The 15,935-nt window shown below is 42.0% G+C and overlaps 1 protein-coding gene across 3 annotated transcripts in view; it reads right to left on the bottom strand.

Annotated features, from left to right (window-relative positions):
* Positions 1-9,918: 9,918 nt before the first annotated feature.
* The window catches only part of NKAIN3 (sodium/potassium transporting ATPase interacting 3), a 205,442-nt gene continuing 199,425 nt past the window's right edge, over positions 9,919-15,935 (bottom strand). For 2 of the 3 annotated variants that reach the window (XM_079984683.1, XM_079984682.1), the window contains exon 6: positions 9,919-12,171. Coding sequence is in view for 1 of the 3 variants with exons in the window: in XM_079984682.1 (XP_079840808.1) it covers positions 12,158-12,171 (14 nt within the window). In the remaining 2 variants the exon portion in view is untranslated. The remainder of the gene's footprint in view (positions 12,172-15,935) is intronic. The other variant, XR_013841027.1, reaches the window with a different exon arrangement.

The following is a 15,935-nucleotide window of genomic DNA, read 5'->3' as shown; positions in this document are numbered from 1 at the left end:
GCAAAACACATCTTGCCTACGTGCGTGTAAGCCAATATTGCATTTCCTTCCTTAATTGTGCAACTTTCCTATCAAAGATTTGGAGCTTGAAATGCTATGCATTTCTTCAGGCCAGAGATAAAGCATGACTTCAGTTCACATGCATAACAGATTGGTGCAGAACTAGGTCATTACTAGTTCAGAACAATGTGACGACTATGACAATGATTTCCTACTTTTCTGGCCTGATGTGTTTCAGTGAGCCCATGCACCCTTTGGAATGAGAAAACAAAACAAAACACCCTTGTACTATTTTATGTTTGGCACTAGATGGCTCACATGAGCCATCTTACTAAATTCTCATTTTGATCAACAACCAATCTCTCTCTCTCTCTCTCTCTCTCTCTCTCTCTCTCTCTCTCATCTAAAACCTTCAGAAAAAGTTTATTATATACCGGTAATACTATTTTCATTTTTGTCGATATTGGCAAACACACTTCTCCATGCTGGAATAATTCAATGGAAGAGTAAGGTGTTAAAAAATAATAGTGGAAAGCACTACACTGCTACAGGTAAGCATCTTTTAACTTTAAGAACTTTAGATTTGGCTACATTATCTTCTAAGTTTTCCTTAATTTCCAAAGTGAGGAGGGATTTATTCAAAGCATCTGTGTGTTGTGTACATTTATTTGGGATTTGTTCCCAAATAAATGTCCATAGGATTGCATACATTATTTGAGTTGAAGCTGATGGGATTCTGAAGTCCTTAGGTTTGGCTGGATTTCAAAAATTATACAAAGAATCAGAAATGGAGCCTTGTAGGTAGAATGCAAGCAGAGGTGCCTTTCCCAGCTGTACCCCAAAGTCTGTTTAGATACTGCAGTTTACTCTGCATCTGTGTGTGTTGCTGAGGATGTGCAGCTTGAGGACGATAACCTTTACAATTGACAATTGTATTTACTTAATTATCACTGTTCCTTTTATAACACTAATCCTGTTTCACCCAGTTGGCCACCACCCTAAGATGATATGAGGAAATTGGACTTCGGCTAAGCTTACTAAGACTAGGCAAAACTGTCATGTCACTGTGCCAAAGGTTTAGTGAAACACACTTCTAAATACAGGGGCAGTAGAGAAATAATAGTGCGAGTTCAGATGATTATATGCAAGATGAAAACCCATCAAGGTATAAGCGGGGGAAACTTACAAATATGTTGCAGTGTGATTAAAAGAATAATGCAATCAAAAGCAGAAAGGAACTGATAAAGCAACTAATAAATGAGAATAAAATCAAGCCCTGCCTTAAGTTGACACAGTTAACCTTGTCATGAATTTAGAGTTTGTGAGTGTTATTAGAGTGCCAGTCTTTAAGACATCTGAAACTGCCAGTTTAACATCTTCAAAGCACATACACCTAATATCGCACATACACCTAATACGCCAACAGTGGGCTCCATTTTGGAACTTTTTAGTCCATTGCTAGTTTTAGAGGACTGAGAAGACAAAGAAAAAGAGATGTTGCGATTTCCATAACTACATTAGTTAAAGGGCAATCATATAACTATGTGAACATGAATTGTGATATTTGCAGAAGGGAGAGTGTCACAAATGCTGCCCTCTCTGCCACAATGTATTAAATAACCTGTGAATATCAGAACAGATGGAAACAACCTGAGCGAATGGGTAGTTATGTGAACAAATACACATACAGTCTTCTCATTTAACTCCTATGACCTTTCCTGTAAATGATGGTGCTGTATGTGCCAATCCTTTCTAAGAGTCCCTTAGAAGGAAGCCACAGGGTGCCTTGCGTCCCTAACCTCCCCCCGCCCCTGCTCTATCCAAAAGAAACCTCAAAGGCCCTTACTGAAACAATTTAAATTGGATTGCACTGCACATCCAAAAGGGAAGCAATTAAATTTTAGGATGTTTCTTCTGCCTAATTAAACATCTGACAAGATGAGCCTAGTGCCACTCCTCTCCAATCTTCATTTTATTTGTTTAATTTTCTTCTGTATGAACACCTCATGTGAATGTCGTAAGCCATCTGTTGTTGGTGCTGACTCATTTGAGGGTGGCTGTGTTATGAGTCTGCAAAGCATTCTCATTTCAATGTATCAAGCATAGACATTTGCTCTCTACAAGAAGCTGAATCTATCAGAGCCTTTCTGTTGAAAGGACATTTCACAAATCAAGGCACAGGCTGGTCTGCATTAATCACCAGGTGTGCATTCAACACAGAATGGCAGCTAATCACAGTTCCTTTACCTATTATATATTTTGGAAAGCTGTTCACTATGCATTTGGGCTCTTCTTTAGATGGGGTGGGAAACCTTTCTGGCCTGGTGGGCCAGATCTTTATTTCCCGCCAGCCTGCGGGGCAACTTTGACACCCACCCCTGGCCTAAGTTAGCCTGCAGAGGGAGGATACTCACCAAACAGGACTGAGGCAAAAATCCCCACCCAGATGGTGGGTGAGTGTGGGAGGTTTCAATCTTACTTTCTCCAAGATTGAGTGCACAAGAGAATTCTCTGTGATGAACTCACACACACCCAAACCAGCAACAAAGCACCTAAAACAGATAACTTGATTATGTATTGTGAACCTCAGAGTAGAGGGTGTTCTAGGCAGTAAGAACAATCATGGAAAATTTCTGCTTCCAGGTGTTCCTAAACCCCTGGCCTACCTGGCAGCAAGTCAGTATGTCAAGCCCCCAGTCCAGGTTCAATCCACATGTCCAAAGTCCAGACTGAAGCACAGTCCCACAGAGATCCTGGAGTATCCAAGCTGAGATCCATCAACATGGGCATCTGAGCAGACACAGCCCCTCAGTTCTGCTTCCTTTTTGTGCTTTGCAAGCTGATTGAAACATCTGGGCTTGATGAGGCAGGTAGCCCTCAATTGCTCCAAGCCTACACCTGCTGAGGAAGTACACACCACCTCCCAGAGCTAGTGAACCCACCTGGTCAGCTAGGGAGCTGGGCTGTGGGCCCTTGCCTATCTCAGCCTCCTGGAGTGCCCTGCCTGCTGCTCCCTACACCTCAGAGCCTGCCATGTTTGTGGAGACAGGGGCCCCTCTGGCTCTGGTGAAGGGTCCTGCTGCTTTGGTTCCCGTGCACTGACCCCCTCACCATCTTCTGTCACCCTGTGAGTATTTCCTACACCAACCTCTGCTTCCTCATCCCCTTCTTGCTGGGGGTGTCCCAGTCCCAGCTACACCCCTCACTGGGATCCTCTTACTCCTCTCCATTGTCTTACCAGTTGATGAGTTGAAAGGGGAACTGGGTGTACTGCACACATGATTCTTACTTTTGCTTCAATGGCTTGGGTTGAATGCATGGAGCATTTTCGTACAACCTACATTCATGGCTTCAGAGGGGACCGGGGACTAGGATTGTGCCTGTTCCTGCTGTGTGATTTACGATGAGCCTATTGAAAGAGAGAGAGGGATGTTCTATGTTCCTCAGGGTTGACCTTAAAGTGGGTCACAGAAAGCACTTGATCATATCTCATCCTTAACTCCACCAGTTCTCCAGGTATTCTGCAACTGTGCCTTTGCATCATTCTTTCCAGCTATGCAGCCTCCACAGCTGATTGTCTCCGAGCGACATTTTGAATAATAATACAATAGCCCTGCACATACCATTATAATCTTAGAAAGACATTGCACAAGGAATACAGGAAGTTGCCTTGTGTTAAATCAGGCTACGGTATTTGTCCACTTATTGTCAACACTGACTGGCAGCTTGGTGCATATCTTTCCCAACGTCTGTGAATTGGCTCTTTTAAATAGAGATGCCAGATATTAAACCTGGGAGCCTCTGGCTTCTGTCAGCTCAGTGTGGACCTTGAACTCATAGTCTTGGTGTTCGTAGCACCATGCTCTCACTAACTCAGCTAGCTAACAGACACAAACTAGCAGAGATTGCCTTAATATGCTTTATGATTAGGCCTCTTAGGCCCTGGTTTTCCCACTACAGTATCAGGGAGCCTCTTTCTCCTTTAAGTCATCTGCCAGACATTAGTGGGTTCCAGCTCACACCAGCTGACCATGCTGGCTAGGGCTGATGAGAGTTGAAGTCCAACAGTACCTAGATGACATCAGGTCCACCACGCCTGACATAAAGGATTCTCAAGGATGTATAAAGAACATAGCCAGGCCTCATATGACCTTGCTGAGATAGGTTAAGCATTAACACAACAATACAGTTTGGAAAAATTGATCCCAACCAGTGGACTTTGGGCTCTCAATTTCAGCAGCACCCCATGCAACACTAAAATTTGACGCTTCTCTTCTCGCACTCCATTTTACATCATTGTTGCAGCGCTCCCTGTGGCACTGGTGTCCAGTGCAGCCGAAGCAGCTGGGAACTGTGATTCTGTGAGGGGAGAACTACCATTCCCAGGGTTCTTTTGGGAAAGTAATGCACTTTAAATGTGTTACAGATGTCTTTTAAATATATGTTGTGGATCTGCTGTCAGTGGCACCTCAAACCTGACTGGAACCTACTGGGATTAATCTTGTTCATAAATATATATATCACACGGCACAGTGGGGCATGTACAATGATTCCACTGTATGAATGCCTGCATCCTAATATACAGACTTGGCAAGGCCCAAGAGTAAGCTGTAATTAAGCTGCATTTCTGTCTAAAAATACAAGGCAATGCTCAAGTATTGGGAGTGAAAATGTTTTTTACATTTACATCTCCTTTCTTTTTGTCCACCAAGATCATTGTGATAAAATAATCTCCCGTAGAAACTTAATTGAAAACCATCTTGAGAACAAACCCTCATAGCAGTTGTCGATGTGAAATCACATTTTCCTTAGAAAAAGCACAAATTAATTCCAGTTTCAGTGTTTACAAACAAGCATCTCCTAACATGAAATACAGTCAATGATTTGTGTGTTTTAACTTAATTGATTTACATATATGCTTCTTGCATTAGGTGTCAGACAGATGAATGGCTTTTAATTGCTTTTTAGAAGATCAAACCTATCCATTCTGAAGGAAATCAGCCCTGAGTGCTCACTAGAAGGACAGATCGTGAAGCTGAGGCTCCAATACTTTGGCCACCTCATGAGAAGAGAAGACCCCCTGGAAAAGACCCTAATGTTGGGAAAGATGGAGGGCACAAGGAGATGGGGACGACAGAGGATAAGATGGTTGGACAGTGTTCTCGAAGCTACCAGCATGAGTTTGACCAAACTGCAGGAGGCAGTGGAAGACAGGAGTGCCTGGCGTGCTCTGGTCCATGGGGTCACGAAGAGTTGGACACGACTAAACGACTAAACAACAACAATCATTTGAACTGCACACTCTGGGTTGCGTTTCTGTATGGAATAGTAGGGAGCTTCTGCTGTGCTAAACTTACACTTGAAGATATTCTTTGTAGTCTAGCATTCTGGATCCTGTGCCATTTACTTCATTTGAATTACTACCCTCATGTTCAGAAGTGGATTTCTTCAGTACTGAGAGCAGGGCTGTAGCCACTGGGTGGAGCTGCAGCTCCCTTAAAGATATTCCAGGTCACTTGCTGCATTTTCAGCTTTCCTTTAAAAGAAAAAGAAAAAGAGTTAGCAGAACAGACATCTTTTCCAGGTGAGGACCTGGCTAACCTGCCCAGAAGTTTTTAACACTATTTAGGACTTCTAACCCTTTATTAGTCTTTGCTCTATGCTATGCTACAGTTGCTTCCCTAAATACCAGGTGCATTCAGACATGGGGATTATTGTGTTAGGTTTTCTGATTATAATGCTAGAGCTTCTGTTCCAGTTCCCTGCATTCCTTTTACACTGCATTTCCTGTTGAGTTATGGAATGGTGACATTTTGATTAATATACCCCCATTCGCACCAAAGGGTGTGGTGCGACATGACAGCGAGTGTCATCAGACATGTAGCCTTTATGCACATATGTGCTTCGGTTCCCTGTGATTCACCCATGGGAATGGTGGGCAGGGAGAACTATATGTTGAGATACCACCGCAAATTTCATCACATGGTATGATTCATGGAAATGGTGGGCAAATTACAACACAAAACTCCCCCGAGTTAACGGGGTTGCAAAAGACTTTTTTACTGGAAGCAATTAATGCAGAAATGAGCACTAAACATCCAGTAGATTTCCAGAAATGGGTTTTATGCCATGTGAAAGCCTACATGAAGAAGAACATTAACAGGTAAGGAAACATCAGGAAAACAGAACGAAGCACTGTTTGAATGCAGCCACCAACTTCTAAGTGAAAGTTACTCAGACACAGTTGGCTGCAATCCTAAACCCATTTACTTGGGAATAAGTCCCACTGAATTCAATGGAACTTACTTCTGAGTAGGTACTGGTGTTCTGAGCCAGCAACAGGCTCAGACTTACACCCCTGTGGGACATCATTGCCTGTTTTATGACAAAGATGGAATTTGGTTTCAGAGTAATGCTCTTATTGAGGGATGCACTGCTTTTCTTCGGCTTGTTTTCTATGTGGCGACCTGTCTTGTGTCATCTGGTTTGAAAGCGTGTGTGTGTGTCCCAAATGTGTTTTCTGGGATTCCTGTACAGCACAAAACTAGATTTGAGGGGAAGAAGGAAGGTACTTAGTGCTGGGAACCCAAAGCAGGATTTGGATTCTGTTGTGGGTACTGTTTACTCTGCCCAACAGAGCTATTAGATGTTGTTGGAAGGACCTAAAAGGATGCTACTTTACCACAGTGGTGCAAAACAGTCCAGCCATCATATAGGAAGAAGCTGCAAGCCTCTAGTGCAGGGTTGCTATACATCTGGAATTTCCTGGACATACCCGGAAAACTGCAGTTGGAAGCAGTGTCTGGGTGGAAATCGGCAAAATGTCTGGGAAAATCTCAATGTATGGCAACTGATGTTGGCAGCTCAAAAATGTTGATTTTTGTGTGATTTCCTCCAAAAAGCTCAAGCAACCCTACTCGAGTGGTTCAGTCATAATACTGATTTTTTTCAGCAAATGCATTCCTAGGATAAAAGCTCCTGATGGCTACACCAGCATGTAATAAAAAAAAGGATATTTACACTTGCGTTGTAGACGGACAAGCTGATGCAAATGCTTAGGGTCAGAATGCCAGATGGATGGAGGAAAAACATCACCCAGTTTCTTTCTGCTCAAAGGCTTTTTATGCTGGGAATGGGCTACAATGGGTTCTCAAAGGGAAGATGCAGAAATAATGTTTATACATGACAAATGCTTTACAGGGCTAGGAGGCAATATATTTTTTTCACTGCATAAAACAGCTCCGGGCCTGTAATTTATTATAATGAAACTAAACGAGGCTGAATTTAGGAGGAGGAAGGCCAATTAATTTGGCACGTCAATTTTTGTTTGCTGCTGTCAAATACTGTAACAGGAACTTGATAGATTGCAGACTTGGATTTTCTAATCAGGTGTTTCTAAAGCAAAAAGGAGGAGAGAGAACTTGACATATCGTATCATAGCTGTCAGGCAGTTTGTGGGTGTTTTCGCAGATTGAAAAAATGCAATGTCTCTTGTTTCCTAGGGCCAAGTTCAGGTGTCCATACAGAGTCCCTTACATAGATGTTGCACACAGCTTTTATCATGATTGGCTGTTGCCTCAGACCTGCTCTTTCAAAGCCTGCCCCTCCTGCCCCTGAACTTTGGAATTCCAAAGCAGGAGAGGTCAAAAGTATTATATTTGATAGATATTATTGCATAACTTAGGGACACGGGTGGCGCTGTGGGTTAAACCACAGAGCCTAGGGCTTGCCAATCAGAAGGTTGGTGGTTCGAATCCCCGAGATGGGGTGAGCTCCCGTTGCTCGGTCCCTGCTCCTGCCAACCTAGCAGTTCAAAAGCACATCAAAGTGCAAGTAGATAAATAGGTACCGTTCTGGCGGGAAGGTAAACGGCGTTTCCGTGTGCTGCTCTGGTTCACCAGAAGTGGCTTAGTCATGCTGACCACATGACCTGGAAGCTGTACGCAGGCTCCCTTGGCCAATAAAGCGAGATGAGCGCCACAACCTCAGAGTCGGCCACAACTGGACCTAATGGTCAGGGGTCCCTTTACCCCTTTACCTTTACCTTATTGCATAACTTATTTTGCATACAATGAGAAACTTACCTGTGGTATCTGCACTGTGCAATGTTGAGAACTGGTGTAGCCACTCATTTATCGTATAGAAAATGCCTTCAATAAATGAAGGATATATTTTGTTACTAGATATTCCTGTATGCAACAAAATGTGTGATGATGACAATCTTACTGCCAGCCACGGGATTCATCCTGGTGTCTGAGGAAAGCAGGGGAAGCCGGTTGTGTCCTTTTTGTGTGCCCTTTGTTGCCTTTATTTCTCTTTCTCTCTCTCTATAGCATACACTGTCTGAAGTGAGCTTATTTCTTACACCTGGAAACCTGTGACCCTCCAGACAGAGTTGGGACTTCAGTTCCCATCACCCTCCACCAGTACAGCTGATGGTCAGGGATGATGGGACTTTTATTCAATTATTTTTTTATGTAGAAAGATTTGTAGACTGCTTAATCACATAACTCTCAGATTGTAGAACACAGCTAAAATCCACAAAACTGTTAACAAAACTAATCTAAGTAAAGTGATCGTCAATAAAGCACATATAAAACCAGTAAATCTTAATATATATAAAGCCAGAATACCTGCCTAAGGTCAATGAGCAGGGAGTTTCAAAGTATAGGTGTTGCAGCTGCACAAAAATATTAACTCCTTGCAAACATAGAATGGAAATTATATGATACTTGTAAAAGTGCAAGTTCTGCTGACTGCAGTGGTTGAAAAGGCAAACCCAGGCCAAGGTGATCCCTTGTATAAACTGGTTCCAAAATGTTGAGGACTTTAGATACCAATAATAAAATCTTGAACTTGGTCCAGTAACAAGTTGGCGGCCAGGGCAGATCTATGAGCAGAAGTGCAATAAATGATCTCGCTGCTGTCACAATTGTACTGCAGCATTTCATACTGCAGCTTCTGGAAAGGGAAGCCCCTCACCGAGTGTTGTTGTAAACCATGTTGATATTTTTTTTTTATAAAAATGATATAGTGGCACAGAAATATTTTAATAACTAAACAGAGTGTGTCACAATAGTCCAGTCTTGAAGCGACCAATATCTCAGCAACTGAGGCCAAGCTATTCCAGTCTACAAATAATAATAATAATAATAATAATAATAATAATAATAATAATAATAATAATTTATTATTTATACCCCGCCCATCTGGCTGAGTTTCCCCAGCCACGCTGGGCGGCTCCCAATCAGTGTTAAAAACAGAACAGCATTACATATTAAAAACTTCCCTGAACAGGGCTGCCTTAAGATGTCTTCTGAATGTCAGGTAATTCAGCATCCCAGGCTGTGTACCTGCTCCTTCAGAAGAAGTGCAATCCCATGTAGGGTAGGCAATTAGGCAATTTCTTGGACATGAGAACTACTCAGCCCCCGAGCCTCTGTCTTGCCAGGATTCAAGCTCAGTTTATTTCCCCACATTCAGGGGCTGGCATAGCCCCTTCTGATACAGATATTACAGAAAAATAGAACTGAGTGTCATCAGAATGATGACGGCACCTTGCCCCAAATCACTCAAATGACTACTCTTAATGGCTTCATGTAGATGTTAAACAACTTTGGGGGATAAAATACAGTTGTGCCCTGTGCTGCCCCATAGCATATTTGCCAGGGAACAGAGCAGCAGTTTCCCAGAGCTATTCTCCTGACTCAGTGTGGGGAGTACAATGGCAGCTAAAGAGGATGTTTCCCATCTCCAACCACATTAAAGGATTTGCAGCAATCTTTCTCTTGCTCATTCATGGGTACCTGCCTTAACCTGCAGCACAGAAAGGTTCTTGACCTACTTGCCATTAGCATCAACCCACCCTGAAATATTTTAATACATAACAGCAAAATTACAAAATATTAGTCATAACCACCAATTGAGAAAGGATATAATCAAACTCTCTCTGTATTTTTTGAACAATAACCCACTTACTCCCCATTCATGAAGACAGAGAAAACAGACGTTGAATGCTAGAGCACTAGATGGAGTGTGTTACAGAAATCATATTTGTTGTAAATAAAGCAAACACAAATGAAGAGAGAAGTGGATGAACATCACAAATAGGTTCTGAACAGTTCCGTGTTCCCTACTAAAAGAGCAGTGATTGGGCCCCTGGGAAAACATATAATTCTGCACCCCGTGAAGAACTGATTTTGTAGACAGCTGGCAAGAGTCCCCAGGAATATGCACCATGGGAACCGAGCTAAACACTTTCCTACAATACACAGAAGAGAAACAAAGACAAGTAACTAATTCAGATAGTGCCAAATATACAGACAAAAGAATCACTTGTGTGCGTCACTTTTTATACCATTGGAAACTAAATTAAAAAACCCAAAATGCCACATTGATGCATATTCATATTCTAAAGGTATTTACAGATAACTTTACAAATTTTTATACATATTTTCATAATTAATGCCTTCTGGTCAGCTTTTAAGTTAAGGGCATCATGAACCCTCAGAGGATCATAAGGCTGTAGTTGGTGCCACCCCTTGGCTCTTTACCCCAGTGTAGTATAAATTTCATATTTGGCTCCTTCTTAGGAGAAAAATGAAAAGACCATGTGTGCAAATTACAGTCATCTGCACTGAATTTCTGGAGAATGAAACAGTGTTTCCATTCATTTTTCTACCGATCATCAAGAACAACAGTTAATGCATGTATGGAAGGGGGCAACCTGGGCAAAGAAGCCATATGCAAATTAGGTTATAAATGCTTATGCATACTTACTTACTTACTTGGGAGAAAGCACCATTGAACTCAGTGGGGCTTCCATCTGAGTAAGCACACACAGACCTGGGCTCTTACGATATTTAGATAACAATGGTGATCATTACAATCAATGGTAAATAACTGCAGCATAGAATTCCTACATATACAGTAGGTTGATCATGGGATTTGAAGTGTCCTCATTGGCCTGTCATGGTAAGCTTATGGCTCATGGCTTACCATGAACATGCAGATTGCCCCTTTGCAAGTGGGAGCAACAAACCACAATCCTTAACATACAAACATGGTTTCTTTCAAAGAAGCAAGCCACTAACAGGAAGCCAAGAACAAACATTGGCTTCAGAACACTTTCTACTCAGAGAGAAACTGACCACCCCCCCTGTTTTGGGCTTCCGCATGGCCACTATTTTCAGATGGATTCAACCAGCAAATTCAGGTTGGGCAATTATAGCTTATCTGTAGATCTTGTGCAACAAATTCACACCCCCCCCCCCCGCAAATTGGACTTTTTGTGATAAGAAAAGTGTCAGAGAAACGCACTGGAAAGTGTGGGATAATACTTTGAGTCAATACCATCTAACCTCCCTGCAAGCAAATCAGAGAGAATGCTCATCAAACAGTGAATGTTGTCAGCACTCCCTGCAAAGAAGTCAGGATGAATGGTCAATAAACAGGTGGTCTGGAAGTGCCTACGTATAGGGTTGTGGTTTGTTGCTTTTGCTTGTGCTGGGGGTGGAGCAAAGCAGGAGTGATCTCCTTGTTCATGGCAAACTATTAACCGTGGCTTCCCATGGCAAACTGTCCCACTGTAAGTGCAGAGCGCAATGTTGTGTCCCAGTTGTAGCTTCCCACCGCTACTGCCCCACAACCTGGTGCTTTTTGAGGAATGTGTGTGTGTGTGTGTCTGTCTGTCTGTCTGTCTGTCTGTCTGTCTGTCTCTGTGTTTGAAATAACGACTAGCACATGCAGGTACAGTATGGTCGCATTAGTCCAAAAATACTGGCTGAATTCTGGGGGGGGGGGGACTCCCCCCACCTCACACACATTCAATTATTTCATGCCTTAAACATTAGATATCTGTTTTTAAAAAATTATTTAAAAAGAAAAAAAAGTTACAATTTACAAGTGTCCATAAAAGTGAATAATTAAAAGAAAATTCAAGATAATCTAACAGGAATCCACCTAACAACAATGATAAGAAAAATGAGTCTGTGGCTGATCTATTCAGTCCCACGTTGGCAGAGGAATCCACAGTCCAGGTTAAATGCATGTTGCGTCCCTTCTGTAAGACGGTCTTGCAAGGCTGGTGCTCCCTTTGAACAGGTTGATTCCTCAGCAAAATGTTGCTAAAAGTAATGGACAGCTCCATTAGTGCTCATTACTTATTTCGACCTGAAATGAGAATATACAAGTTACTGAGGGGAGGAGAGAAAGGAGGCTGTTTTCTATATTCCATGAGCTCTGTGATGTTGTCAGTGTGTCAACAAACAATGGCAAACATTTTATTCCGGCTAATCTCCGCAGGATCGTTTTACCACTTACGCTTTTCAAATTCAGATTGTGTTTACATTTCAAGTGTTAAGACTAGGTTATGTTGATGTTAACCATGCTGTTATTGTATTTGAGTACTGTTCTGTGTTTTAATCAATTTCTGAAAGCAGTACAGGCGTTTTTACAATTAAGGGAGCAATTCTATACCCATTTGCCTCGGGAAAAGCCCCATTGAACTCAACAGGACTTATTTCTGAGAAGACACATAGCAGTTTCCACTGTTAAGTGAGAGACAAATGTAATAAATGAAATAACAACGTTGAGAGTGCTTTTCTGTTAATATGGGGTATAAATAACCAACCATAGTATTTGTTTCACCAAAATTAAATGGGTGTATTAAAATGTTCAAGAAAAAGAGGATTTATTAGAACTTCAAATTGCTGCTTTGGGTGCCCTTTCAGATGTAAAACTTTAGTTCTTTTGTTTTGTAAACTTTTAGTTCTTTGGTTAAAATTTTTATTTTGAGTCATTAAAAGTAAAGCTGTTGCTCAGTCAAAGAAGATTTGTTAATTGTATGGGTTGGTTTGATCAATTAGTTGACTGACCACTTAATTAGTTAACACTGAAGAAATGTGCACATAGGTGGCTAAGAGACTGAGTTATGAATCAGAAAGCCCCAATCTGAATGTCATCACTAAGCAGGCTTCGGCACAGTCATTCGCCCCCAGCCCTCCACCCCCATCTTTAAAATACAAGATACCAATATTAGCTTTCCCTACAGCTGTAAGTATTACAGGTAGATAAGGCATGTGAAATGTTTTGATCACTTGTAAACACCAGTGCTTTTTTCAGGAGGTATTCAAGGGTACACAGTACTGGCACCACTTTTTGTTGTTGTTAAAAAGTTTGGCCCTTAATGTAACAGTTTCAGGGTGAGTACTGGCACCTATTTTTCCAGAAAAAAATCACTGGGCATTACTATACTGGAAAAGCAATAGTTCTGGAGATTTTTAGCTGATATTTTTGAACAGGGGTGGGGAACATTCGGCCCACCAGGTCTCCCCATTTGGCCTTCCTGCCTATTTTGGCCAAGCCATAGAAATGATGCAAAAGTAGGGCAAACCAAACTTCTGGTTGGCAAAAATGAGAAACTGAGAGAATCCAACAGCGACAGCCCCATTGATCCCTACTGGAGGTACACAGTGGGTAACTTTTGTGGAGAATGCAGAGTTAGATGGAGCATGGCAGTTTTAACACAGCATTCAGCAACAGTCAATGTGATTCTGAAAAAGCTGTGCTTTGGCATGCCAATTGCCTAAGGGACATAAATAATACATAATATTCTGTGGGAGGGTGCAGGAATGGATTCACCTTTTAACATCATGTTTCAGCCTGTCTGCTGCATAACCTTTATTCATTTTTAACTGAATAGTTTATTTGTTCTTAATGGATTGTTATCTGCTCTGAGGCTTTGGGATAGGATGCAGCAGAAACCTATATGAATAACTCAGCAGCAAGAATGCCGAGAAATAAAATAAAATCTAAAGGCGCACAAGTGCTTTCAGGTTTGAATGAAAGTTAGAAAATGCCGTTCTTTTCCTCCAGCTCTGAGCATGAAAGAGAGTGGAGTTTTTCACAATTTGGATAGTGAAAGGCCCATTAGCTCTGAACGCAGCAGCTTTCTTGGCCCATTTGCAACAGATACTGATACCAATTATCTTATTGTGAATCCAAGTGGGCAGCCTGCCACACCGCCGACAGATCAGAATCGAGAAACTCGGGGATGGCACAGTTCACTGCCTACCCAAATTGTTTTCTGCAGCTTGGCTTTTAATGGAAATTCACCTTGGTCATTGAAATTCTTCATTCTTTAGAGCCTATTTGCAGTCTGTGACTGCACAGGCACACAAGGTCCCTAGGAAAATTTGTTTTTGTATTCTCTCCCCCCAGAGAAAACCAGCAGTGATGGGAACCAGGTCAAGCTATTTGTCCATCAAGCCCCAGTACTACTCCATACCCTCCCAACATTTCTCCAATGAAAATAAGAGTGCCCTATATAATAATAATAATAATAATAATAATAATAATAATAATAATTCCCCACCTATTTGAATAGATAGCTTCCAACATATATTAAAACATAATAAAACATTAAATGTTAAAAAACTTCCCTATACATGGCTGCCTTCAGATGTCTTCTCAAGGTTGTGGAGTTACTTATCTCCTTGGCTCAGGGGTTGCATAACTCCATACCCACCAACATTTTTCTGATGAAAATAGGGACACGTTAAGAAAAAGTGGGACATTCTGGAATCAAATCAGAAAGCAGGATGGCTTCTGCAAATCTAGGACTGTCCTTGGAAAATAGGGACACTTGGAGGGTCTCCTATTGTACCCAGCCTGGCACTGGGGTCTCAGGTGGATATTCAGATAATTTTTAAACGTGTTTTAAACTGGATATAAAAAGGTAAAGGGACCCCTGACCATTAGGTCCAGTCGTGGCCAACTCTGGGGTTGCGGTGTTCATCTCGCTTGTTTGGCCGAGGGGGCCGGCGTACAGCTTCCAGGTCATGTGGCCAGCATGACTAAGCCGCTTCTGGCGAACCAGAGCAGCGCACGGAAATGCCGTTTACCTTCCTGCCAGAGCAGTGCCTATTTATCTACTTGCACTGCGTGCTTTCGAACTGCTAGGTTGGCAGGAGCAGGGACAGAGCAATGGGAGCTCATCCCACCGTGGGGATTCGAACCGCAGACCTTCTGATCGGCAAGTCCTAGGCTCTGTGGTTTAACCCACAGCGCCACCCGCGTCCCTTTAAACTGGATATACTAAAGAATAAATGTTGAAGCTACTGTCATTCATTCTTTTAACATCTTTTAACCTGCTCATTATTGCTGAATCAGAGCAAACAACTCTAGATGAGCCCTTACAGACAGAGGGAGATCTTGCTTCTGTCGCTATTGGGAATAACCAGGAGTAAGAAACTCTTGTCAATCTACAGCAAACCCCCTGAAAATCACCCAAAGATCTTGATCTACCTTCTGCCCAGCCCATGAGACTCATACCTTCCCTCATACCCACAGATGGATGCTGCTTTTCGGCCAATGGAAGCTACCAATGTGGACTGTACAGCCTCTTGCATCTGAACCAAGCCAACGAGGATTGATCACTGAAATGGCTGATGCCTGGGGCCAGTGTGTCTTGGGAAGTTTTTATACAAAGCAGGAAAAAACCCCACTGCTACATAAAACCTATGGAGCATTCATTGGTAGATCGGATAGCAGTCACATAATGTAAAGTGACTCTGCCAGCACATTTTAAATAGTTATTGCACCTTGAGGGAGTTGGAGATAATGTTAGTAATCTCACACCAAACCTATCTGAGCAGCAGATTAAAATTTCAGTGTAGTTAGGAGGATTAATGTGGTTCTTTTGACCAATCTCTTAATTTACAAGCTTTGCAGGCTTTAACTCAAAATGTTCCAGGGGGGGGGGGGTTGTTGGTAGAATAAGTGTCAACAAGTTCACCTAGGAAATCAACTGAAAATACAGTGTAGTTCAGCATGAATTTGTGGAAATCAATTGTGTACACACTGTCTTAAAATTAAAGTAAATGGAAAACAGTGTAAAATAAGAATAAATTAAATAATGGCTGTGCCTGCATACC

Source organism: Podarcis cretensis (genome assembly GCF_951804945.1).
Source record: "Podarcis cretensis genome assembly, chromosome: 7".
NCBI lineage: Eukaryota > Metazoa > Chordata > Lepidosauria > Squamata > Lacertidae > Podarcis > Podarcis cretensis.
This window is presented reverse-complemented; position numbering and strand designations above follow the sequence as displayed.